Source organism: Chiroxiphia lanceolata, chromosome 10, assembly GCF_009829145.1.
Source record: "Chiroxiphia lanceolata isolate bChiLan1 chromosome 10, bChiLan1.pri, whole genome shotgun sequence".
Lineage (NCBI taxonomy): Eukaryota > Metazoa > Chordata > Aves > Passeriformes > Pipridae > Chiroxiphia > Chiroxiphia lanceolata.
In genome coordinates this window covers 15917066-15929234 of record NC_045646.1, presented here as the reverse complement: position 1 = coordinate 15929234, position 12169 = coordinate 15917066, and the positions used below count along the sequence as shown (strand labels likewise).

Below are 12169 nucleotides of genomic sequence, written 5' to 3'. Positions count from 1 at the left end.
AAGACTGAATATTTGTAATGAAAGATTTATCATCTTCACTTTGCAAAATACATAAAACAAACCACGTGTTAGGAAATACACTTATGCACTACATAATGCCATACTTCTTTTGAGATGGAAACTGCCCACACCATTCACAGAAATATTTGAGCTGAAAACATTTGAGGTCACTTAAACATCTGGACCTATCTTGCCATAAAAATCTACCTACCCTCTGGTTTCTGAAAAGTTGCAAGCATGCAAGTAGAAGAATTGAGGATGCTTCCTGAAAATAAATGCTGTCCATAAAATAGAGACTGCCTTTTTTCTTGTTGATGTCATGGTTAAACACATTATTATGTTTCAATGATTAAAGCTTTTACATGAGATTCCTATAATCTTGTATGAATAAATTCACAAGTGCTGTCAACAAATTAATTATAAGATAACACTACTGTGATTTGGTCTGCATTTCAATTTCATATTTTTCTCCTTTTTAAAGAAGTATGTAATTTCACTGTAAATCTGTCAAATCCAACTACAAATTTCCACTAGCTTCCTCTCAGTTGTGAGTACCTCCAAAAAAACTTTTGATGGCTCCTTGAATGGCTCTTAACAGAGGTTAAATTCTGACACCTTCTAAAAATGTTGCATTAGTAGATTTCATTATAAAATCCCCATATTCACAAATATACACAAATATGAGATTGGCAGGATACCTGCACATCCTGTAACTGAGAAGGCAGAGATGGAGAATTGTGACTGGTTTCCCACATGACATGGAAGAGAAGCAGAGAGAATGTATTTCTCTGAAAGGAACTTTGCAGAACAACGTGTGTGTCACAGTGTTATGTATATATAGACCTACTAACTATCCAGTATCACTCCTTTGTTAATCATTTGTACACTGAAAATTTGTTTTCCCCTTAATTTCTTCAGTTTTCAAGTGTATAGCTTTACAGGAACAGCCTTAAAAAAAAATGCCAAAATTATTCAAATTATAACAAAGATTATTGGGTTTCACTCTGCAAGTCCTTAAGCGGAGGTGGACGTGTAGCACAGGATATCATTATTTCTAACTGCTACTTCAGCTATTAAATATCATTTCTAAAATGTATAAAGGAGCTATGGGAACCCTAATACTCTGTTACATTGGTACAGTGAATTAAAAAAACTCTAGAGCTGTGCAAAATGCTCCCCAGACACCATTCACTGCCAAGCTGAGTTGTCAAACAATTCCCAGCTGAGCCACCTTGCTGCACCCACCTCAGCAGCACCACTGGAACTTCTGAAGAGAGACAATTTATGGAAACATGGATGGTGAGACTAAACCCTTTGGAGTAAGCAATTTTTTTCCTTCTCTACCTTTGTTCAGCCACCTTGTTTGTTTCTACTCCTTCCCCGATGATCAGTGTCATATTTTCCATTCTCTGCACCAGATTTTGTAATTCCAGTGGCACAGATACCTCACCTTAAAAAGACTTATCCTGCAGACTGTGGTTTTGTAATACAGCTGTAGTGATTAACCAAGCCATATGGATCTCAGTGGGTATTGTCAGTGCTCACTCTGCAATTTTTGATTTTCCAAATGGAATGTGTAATGTGTAGATTCCTATCATTACTCTAAACAGATAAAACATCTGTTCAATGTGTTTTATAGACTGAAAAAGAAAAAAAGTAAATAATTTAAAACTATATATGGAAGCTACATATAAAAATAGTGGAAGATTTACAAACTGCTTGTACAAACCAGGGTTACAGAGGCATCTGTAGCTGGTTCCAACGCTGCGACAAATGCCATGTGCACATGGATTCAGGGCACAGAAGTCAATTAGCTGAGCACATGTAGGTCCTGTAAATCCAGGACTACAACTGCAGGAGAAGGCAAGTCTGTCTGCATAACAGGTCCCATTGTTCTGGCAGGGAGATGATGCACAAGGGTCTATTTTGTCTTCACAAGAGGTTCCTAAATACCCTAAAAGAGATAAATGGTTTTGATGAGCAAGCATTTTGGTATGCATACAATTTTAATGACTAAAGCTTGTTAAAAGTAAGCCAATGATATATCTATATTCCTTTTTTTAAATTCTGTGAAAATTATGAAAATTAAGAAAACACAGACTTCCTGGATAATAAACTCTAATTTTGTCCACTAAAGATGCTTCAGGTAAAATCATACTATGATATGATTAAGGCAATGAATTGCAAAAATATGCACTGAAACTGATAGTGCTTATCTGCCTTCTGAGTGGACCTGACTGGAAAAGCAAAAGAGATTTTCTAAGGATCAGGAGCTGACTAGTCTGGAGAAGAAAGAAAAGCCAAAAGTGACCTTTTTTTCATATCTCTTAACATATACATTAATTATAGCAACCTCTTAAACAGAACGTGGGTTTACTTAAGCATCAATAATTTAAATGTCTTTTATAAGAACAATCTTGTCATTAGCATGAGAGACAATGATTTATTAAAGCAACACCAGACAAAAAATAGACATAAGGAAAAGGATATTCTTGCACGGGAGGTTTTTTAAAATCAGATGTAGGGAAGAACAAATTGCAGTACATTAACTACAGTTTGTCTCTATACATACACACACATCATATATGTAGTAACACAATGCATGGTTATTGCACCCAAAAGCCAGTCAGAATAGTACCTTTCCAAATAAAAGATCAAACTGTCCTTTCCATTCAGTTCTAATTTTTTTTTGCTGAGTAGTTGGTCCATTTGTACAGACCCGTCATTTTTCAGGCTTACAGTTCCCTGGATTATCTTGCACTGTAGAACAGCTACTAACCTTAGAATGGAATATTAAACAAAGGGGAGTAACCCACACAGAGCGTACTACAGGGATCTACTCACACAATTAATGAGACTTAGAGTATTGTAACTAAGAAAATATGGGAAGGCCACAACTCCTGTGTGAGTTCCGGACAAAACTAGGATGTTCTTTGCCACTGTTGGCAGCAGGATTTTAGGGGCATCTTCAAAATATTAGCTCCTGGACAAGTGACTTAAAAGGTCATGTTTCCCTCATATGTCCATAAGTCTCAGATCAGAGCTATGAAATGAAAAACATGGAAAAAGTAATCTAATTAACAAAAACAAACAAAACAAAACAACAACAACAACAAAATCCAGGGAATTTAAAAGAAAAAAGAAAGAAAGAAAGAAAAGAAACAACCTACAGATTGAAATTTAACAGTTTAGTCATACATAACTCAGCAACAGATCAGGAAAGAAAAGCAGGTCTGGCAAGGTACAGGCGAAGAATAGGCAAGGCAAGACCCTCCTGCCCTCTCCAGGCAGGATTTTGCTATCCCATGGCTCTAATCGCTTCATGGGCTTTGTGAGGACCACCTGCTCACCAGTGTTGAACAGACAGAGCTTAAAAACAGACACTGGGATAAAAACCCCAGATACTGGAATCCTGTATCAGAGGTCCCTCCTGTCAATAATAACTAAGCATCAGAAACTGCAAAGAACAGAAACCCTGAGATCAAGGATCTAATTCCAGGATCTAATTTGTTTCACTGACAAATTTTAAAAAAAGCCTGTTATCATAAAATCTTGGTCAGATTTAAAAGAACCTGCAAGAGCTTTTAAGTATTACCAAGAGGAGGTCAGCCAATGAGTCCAGTGAAATCTCTATATTAACTCTGAAACCAGATTGAAAAGGATCAAGGAGATCTGAGGTCACCCAAAGACATTAATGCTGCTTCACTACAACCTTTGCAGTAATCTTCCCCACAAAGAGGAGCTTACTGGCAGATGGCTAATGTTTCAAGTGACAAAGCACTTCAAGAACATATGCAGGTTTAAAATACACCAAAACATGTTGCCCTTGTGCTATCTTTGACTGCACTGTGAAATGTGTTTAGCTGATTTAAATCTTTAGTATGAGTTAAATATCTGAAAATGCTCAAAGCAGCAAATCTGGAAATCTATTATTTTGGCATTTCCGAATGTACATTTAAATCCATACCAGTACAACTGTTGAAAATAAATAATGCAAGGAATAATCTTTAAAAATCAAATTCAGAGGTGTATTGATTAAAAACAGAATCAAATACTGGAGGAAAAAAAATCGGTATTGTTTACCTGCAGATAATTATCCCCTGAACTGCTCTTCAACCCAACTCTGCACCTAGGTCATTGTTGGTATAACAGAGACATGACTGAAATGCAATCACTACTGGTAATTTGAGAGATCTGAATACAAAATATAAAAGGAATAATGCAGAAGGTAAAGCGGAAAGGCAATACTGGAAAATATTTATAATTCTAAAATCCAGAATACAATGTTGGTGCTTACATGGGTCATTGTCAAGAAGAATAACAGTATTGAGTCAGGTGATATGCTTTATAAATTGCAACAGACCTCCAGGGCAGTGATTGAAAGCAGATCAGAAAATGTTTTCAGAGACAGAAAAGCTCCCCATAAAAGCCAGATTTCTCATCATGGTGGGATTTTAATTACTTCGCTATTGAAAGCAAAAGAGCCATGTGCAAGTCAAGGAAGTTAAGCATTTTCTGAAGACACTGTAGACCTGTCTTTTATACAGATTGCAGAAAAACTAAGTTGTATGAATGTTGTGTTACACCCAATTCCAAGCGTTAGAAAAACGTGAAATATTAAGTCTATGAATTGCCAGCACTTGGGATTACAAAGCCTTTAACTGTGAAGTACAGGAATAAGGAGTAAAAGAAATACAGGTAACTTATTTTCCCTATAGAAATCTGTCTTGTGAGGAAATAGAAATTGATGATATTTCACCAGAATTCTGTAAAGACAAAAAAGATACTGATCAGATGGATCGCAAAGTCATTATAATGTAGCTGTAAGATTTTGACTGAGAATCACCCTTGCTAAGTCTTTATGGATGAAGATGAATAGAGGCTAAATCCATTCAAGCATTAACTAGAAGTCTATTTAGAATAAGAGCAATTTGGGAAGGTGCCAGGTAAAAACATTAGATTAGCAGAGAGTACCAGAAACTAAACAGCCATAAAAAATTTTAATTAACAACAAAATGTTCTTCAGGTAAATTAAACTCTCTTGTGGTAATATGAAGAATTCGGCATTCTAATCACCAATAACCTTGGGAAATCTTCCATATGCATCAGCTGTGTGACCCACTTTCCCAGAATCCAGATAGTAAATAGGTTTATTCTATGTAAACCTAAAGAAGTTGAAATCACATCTGCAAGATGTACTAGAGGAAAAGGCTTTTACATGAACGATGAAGGACAGGAAAAAAGTGAAGACCTTGCAACTTAAAACTATTCTAAACCTAGGCAAATAACTTCTGTTCTCTCAGTCAGTTACAATTCATGGTGACAATGTGCATTTTCTAGATGCTATTGCAAATCAACACGTATGAATCACAACTTAGCATCTTCTATCACTGTCAAACACTTTTTTTTAAACCACAGAATCTGTAATAAGAGCATTCATAAATTTGTTGCTTTCCAGTATCTTCAGAAATAGCTGCAGATATTTCAGGACACTTTTGCTCAGTGTGTTGCCAGCAGTAGTTACCTGCAGCTAGTCAAATCAAACTGTCAACAGTAAAATAAAATCAATCCTGAAATGTGAATTTCAAGTGATCTGTATGTTAAACTCTTAATCTCAAGCATTGTTTTCTCTCTGTCTTCTTCTAGAGTATGTCTCTGAAATCAATTATTGCTGGGGATCATTTTTCAAAATTATATTACCTTGAATGAAAATATTTCTGCCCCTTCTGTCAGAGCAGGTGACCTCCACATACAGCAAGTAACAACAGCTTAAGAAGCCAAGCTCATTTTCTGTGGCTGGCCAGCTGAATTCATGCCTTTTTAAACAAAGATTAATGTCTTCCTATAACACTGGATGCAGTTCATCTTTACTCATTATCAGGACATTAAACTTGCACAGAACAGAAACAAAGGTTTATTTTTTTAATATAACTGATCTGCACTTTGCTCATCATTCTCTGGTTTTGTTCAACGCCATAGTCCACTACCAATTTATTTTAATATTATCTTATCAGTGAAATTGACAGAAGCTCTCCAAATGTTTAAGAAACATTAAACAAATATATACACAAGTACCAAGTCTTTTATTCTGTCTAATTTTACAAAATTTGTATGTGGAAGTAACACGTTTCCCCCACACAAAATGAGGCAATTTCCATATAGGTTTTTTTTCATTTTTAACAAAGATTTCCATGAATTTGGTAACTACATAAGCAAGGATAACTAGTTTCTACATTGTTGAAACATGTTTATCAATTTAATAACATTTGGCTATTCATTCAATGTAATGACATTTGCTCACTCCAAGCAGGGGTTTTTTTACCTTTCAAATATTTTTTTTATATATTTAATTCCACTTCAGAGTACTTTGGAAACACACATAACTTCTCAGTGACATAAAGAAAATAGAGCAACCAAACTTATAAATTGATAATCAGTACACCAATCAACTCAAATAAAATTTATTAATGTTACTGTCAATACAGTAGTATGTTATATATTACAAGAAGGGGAAGAAAATCAGGGGATTTATGGAATCATTTTGAACACAAATTTCAAATATTCATATTCAGGTTGACATGTTTACTATGTGTAGGTTTTTAGAATGTCTAGAAATTCCTTTGCATGATCATTTGAATGTAATATTTGCTAAATATTTCATGTTTATTAACATGAAACTTTTGAGAAGACAATCAAAGATCCCCACCCCATTGTAAGCACGAGATCCCAAATATCCTTTTCAAATTAATAGTGTCAAAATTTTAAACAAATTCTTTGGTCCTTAGTATTATTTAAGCTACTTCTCTATAAATTTGAGTGTAAAATCCAATTAGCTCTTTAGTACAGGTGACTCAACAACTTAAGGTAACAGTTTATTTTCTGGCATATTTTGAACATAAAACCTACAATGCATCCCACAGAAAATGAAATCTGCAAGCATAATGAGATTTTCTTTACTAAAGGACTCTTAAGGCAGCAAAATTTTCTAAAGAATAATCATGAATTGTTCACATCTGAGATAAGCTGCTTTTTCAGTGCCTCAGATCTCACCTTCTGTCAGTTATCACATCCTTCTTTCATGAACTAGAGATCTCATTTGTAAAAGAAATGCTCAGTCTCGAGATCATTCCTCATTGTTTCCATCTCATTCCTTTATCTGTCATCTTCTTCTCTTCCCTTTGTGATACTTTCCATATTTTCTTATCCTTTTCTGCCTAACCACATTATATCTCCAGTCTGTAGTTCTTACACATACATAAGCTCCTTGGCCACCTTTCTGCAGAGTGCTGAATTAGCACTACATAAAGAAAAGCCTTTTCTCAACAAGCAATTACTATTAAGCACAGCAGGAGAATAGCAGCGGGGCAAGAGACCTTCAATTAGAAAAGTAGGACGTTGGTAGGGGGTTTTAATGGAAAATTTGAAGACATGCTAAAAATAGCAAATGTACAAGTTACTGCTTCTGCAATTTTCAATTAACTATCCTTTGTTGTGTTTACAAAAACTACCATTTTCTTCAAAACCCAAACAAAAGCTCTCAAAATATGCCTCTGTGAGAGGATAACACCCGAAAAGAAGTAAGAAGGATCAAGGGACAGTCAGTAGTAAATGTAGGTAATACATTTTGCTACATCAACTCTGTCCTTGCACAAAATATCTGAATTCTTGGGCTCATTGGCATTGGTAGACCTCCCAGAACAAAATGGAAAAGCAACAGCTTTTTACTTAATATGCCCAGTAGGCCACTCCAGAGCAATAGCCCAGGCCCTGCAGACAGGCTGTGTCTGCACCAACACTTCCCTCTTCGTGGTGGCGACATGAGTAGGAAGCACAGCTGTGTGACTTCATGGGAAGCATTCACTCTTGGAACCAACTGCAATTATTAGGGAGAATCTTTGGGAATGCTGTTGAGTTATCGCAGGCTGACACAAGAAGAGCACCACGCAAACAAGATCTCATTTGTTCCCACAAACCTAAGAATGACTTTCTCCTGTCCAAGGAACTAAGAATCAGACACTGAGCACATAAAACTATTCTTCCTAAGGGAAATAATCCTGGAGAGTCCAGAAAGTGATTCCTGAAACACTCTATCCCCTCCAAAGGCTTTCTCTACATTGGTAAATAATGCACATCAATGCACAAAACCTGATTTCAACAGGAGTTATAAGTGTATTTCAGTAAAACTTTTGGAAATTATACTGGGAGACTAGAACTGGTAACTCTACACAGGAAGTTTCAGGAAGATGGCTGAAAAAACATTTGCCTATCAACAAAGCCTAGGAGCAGAGAGGTACTTCTTGAAGATGTTAAGGAATTGTTTCAGCTCTTTCTTTCCTCTGGAAGGGTCAAAAATCACACTGTGTCTTTAAGGAAAGTCCAGAAACCATTGAAAACCTCAAGGTTCCTGGCAGAAAAGGGGCACAAGCTTGTAACACATAATAAGAACAGAAGTACCAAGAAACAAAAAGACCAGACTACTGAAAAAATGATACCACTGTGCCCCGAAAGAAAAAGAGCAAAGCATGCAGCCTGAACATTAAGACAGTACAATAACTGCCAAAATAAGCCTGCTTAAAGCAGAGCACTCAAGAGAAACAATTGGAAACTCATCAATCACAAATATGGATCAGTGGAAAAGAAAGGAGCAGAAGATAAATATTCAAGGAGCAAAGCAGGTGACAAGGTTGAGGAATCAAATAGCTTAACACAGAGAGAGCCAAACACGAGCAAGCAGAGAAAAGGAACGCAAGTGACTTGGTTCTTCTGCAGCAAAAAAGCTGCTACCAGTGGGAATGCTGCACATCAAGCACTGGCACATCAAGTAATCTCTCCATCAGTGTCCTGGGGGCGGGAGGTTTTCCTCCCCTGTGCTCCAGGTCTCCCCCACAGCACAGAGGCCCAGCACGGGGCCCTTGGCACAGCCAGCAGGTGCATTTACAGGAGCAGCAGTGCTGCCAGCAGTGCCAGGACCGCGGGCCAAGCAGAGCTGGCAGCCTCCCCACTCCCCTGACACACTAATTGCCCCTGGCACGAGCTCCCCGAGCCGGAGAGCAGCCACAGCCCCCCACAGTGACTGAGGCACAAATGCCATTTCGCAGGCACTGGGAGCAGGGCAGCGCATCCCAGCCACAGCCCCACAGCACAGGATGGGGAACACGGCCATCCAGGGATCTCAGCCCCCCAGTAACCCCAACCCGTGGCCAGCATCACAAATGGAGATAGGAGAGAAGTCAAGACATGGTCAGCACATTCACTCATAGCTCAGCAGCAGCAAGCAACTGAAGTATGCCACACACAGAAACAAATAGGGTCGATCTAAAGCAACCAAAAATCCCAATAGCTTTTCTTCCTGACATTTATCATTGGAAAGATCACTTCCTGCACAGCATCCTTAAAGGCTCTTGAACAGATTTCCTAAGGAAAATGCAAGCAAATTATTCACCAAGCCTAACACCTAATATTTTTCTTGCTGAATTCTGCCACTAGTTATAACAGAAATAATTTTCGAAATTCTACCAAATACAAGATCTGCACCGTTGTCAAGATGTCAGTGTGTTTCAACACAGCTGTTAAGTGCTAAAGCATGACACTTGAGAAAAGCAAGGAATCAGTCTAAAGAAATCACAAATAATCATTATTAAGCAAGCAGATGTTACTGGAGAAGTTATCAAAGACTTGCACCCCTAGAGCAAGCATAAGGTGCTGGCAGAACAAAAACAACATCCACAGATCAAGTAAGGACAGAAATATAATTAATTCAAAGCTCTAATCTTAATTATAAATAACTAATAGAAGGCTTCATAATTGAAAGCTTCAACTCATGATAATTTTTTAATACGCAGTTTAGACATCTGTCATTGCAGTCAGCTCAGGTTACAAAAGCACACACCAGCATTGGGGTGTCCTCGTTTCACACAGTTATATTTACAGAGTTTACCAGTGACACTCAATGAAAGGAATATGTCCAAACTGGAAGGAGAAGGAATTAAAATATTGAGGATTGAAATAATTCCTTTAGTTTTGAGTTATTACTCTTACACACATTTTAGCCAACTGGCCCATACGCAGAAATGTGCAAATGCTACAAGGGAGGCATCTTTTTCTCACACATTTAGTGGGCAATATAAAAATAAGATCACATCCTAAGTCTCCTCAAATTCACCTTTCTCACAGTGCTGGAGCCTGATTTCTATTGTAGAATGAAAGAACATTTCTGCACCACATATACACTGAAACACTCAGTCCCTGCCACACTTCCTATCCTCTTGCTGACTATACAAGCATCTCTCATCTGGATATTTTTTTTCTGCTTACAATTATGGGCTAAGGCACAATTTTAAAAATATTTTAATACATGTATCAATGTAACTGAAAATTTATATATATATATACATATATAAATATATATTTATATATATAACTGAGTACACACCACAAAACACCAGTTTGTATGAGGTACTAAACAGGTGCTTGTTGTTTACCTTCTGGGCATTGACAAGTGAATCCATGGATGTTGGATGAGCAGGTACCTCCATTTTGGCATGGCTGCTGGATGCAATGATCAATCTCTGACTGGCACAGCTCTCCAGTGTAACCTACAAAACACACACAATATTCAGAAAATAGAGCAAAAGTGAGGGTTTACCACAAAATGTATTACTAGTCATCCAAACAGTAACAATACTTTTCTTGAATAAAATTAACCAAAATAATAGAATCCAGGACAGTCTTCTAATTCTTTATAAAAATGAGATTTCTAATTTAAATGTATTCTTCACTGGAGAAGCATAAATAAGCAGCACAAATCTGGAGGTTATATCAACTGTATTTTAATTAGAGCAATATTCTGACAGCACTAATACAATGGAGATAGGTGATCAATACTCATCAGCACCCACATAACCAAAAAAATAAGTAATTTTGGAAAGATTTTCAAATGCATCTTGAATCTCAAGTCAATAATCTTTATCAAGACTTCAAACAGAACTTGACACTATGAATTATTTGTGCATATGCTGAATGACTGTCATTTGCTCCTACTTCTGGGCTTCAAAAAGAGTGTTTATTTTAAGTGGGAGCTGTGAAGAATTGCTCAGCACAGTTGCAAACTCCTCCAAATAAGCTCCTATAAGTTCACAAGCTACAGATTGTGTGTACTGTACTATTTGACCATAAGTCTGCTTTGTTCCATATGTCTGATGTCTGTAACACATCCCCAGAAAATGAACAAACTTAAAAATACAGTCTAAATTATTATACACTCCAAACTTTAAATCCTTAACAAATACCACACATTCCCCTTTTCTAATTTTTATTTACCTCCAAGAAACTCTCTTGAATGCATGACCGAAGAAGAAACTAAATGCTACACACAAACACTATTTTTTTTAAAGGAATCCTACATAAAATTGTAAATATCTTCCATAACAAGCACATTTAACTCAAGATCTGGTGTTAAAGACTAGTAAGCTATGACCAGGTGACACTGTTAGTACACTGCTAGAAACAGGTATACAAGAAAAAGACCCCAAGGTGAGAAAGAGGACATGCCTGGACTAGGATTTTGCTGATGCAGGGGGAAAAAGAAGGGAAACCAAACCAAACAAGGGGGGGGGAATCGGGTTTTTTTTAAATAATTATTTTTAATACAACCAAAATTTAACTTTATGTGTCTTTTGGGCAGGTTAATACCCATACCTGTTCAAACCTATTGGTATCACCATAAAATAGCTGTCAACAGATAGTTATATTTGGAGTTGCTAGAGCACTACTACAGAAATCTTCCAGTTTTATATGCTATAGAGAGCTGAATTATAAACCCATTCTCTGCAATGCAAAACCTGAAGAAAGAAGCTCTATTGTATGCTGTCATATGATTCTATGAAATCACCTAAACTGGAGAAAAATAATGAGGCTGAAAGCCAGAACTCTGGTCTCATAAGGCAGGTCCTCTGGACCAGGTTGAGGCATTTGGAGGGCACTTTCCAGCCTCACTCTGGAAAACTAGTGATTTTCTGCAATTTCAGTTGATCTCCAACAGTGAAGTATTACAGAAGACTACATCCACGGATTTCTTTCATCTGTAGGCTTCATAGTTTTCCAAGTTCTCACATTCAGCTGATTATTTTTGTCAATCATAACACAGTATTGAATATGCTTAACTCATTTA

General features: G+C 36.9%; 1 protein-coding gene across 1 annotated transcript in view; it reads right to left on the bottom strand.

Moving 5' to 3' along the window:
* The window catches only part of DNER (delta/notch like EGF repeat containing), a 119190-nt gene that overhangs the window by 24976 nt on the left and 82045 nt on the right, over positions 1 to 12169 (bottom strand). Inside the window, exons 7-8 of the mRNA XM_032697369.1 lie at positions 10482 to 10595; positions 1730 to 1954 (exon numbers count right to left, since the gene is read on the bottom strand). Coding sequence (XP_032553260.1) covers positions 1730 to 1954; positions 10482 to 10595 — 339 coding nt within the window. The remainder of the gene's footprint in view (positions 1 to 1729; positions 1955 to 10481; positions 10596 to 12169) is intronic.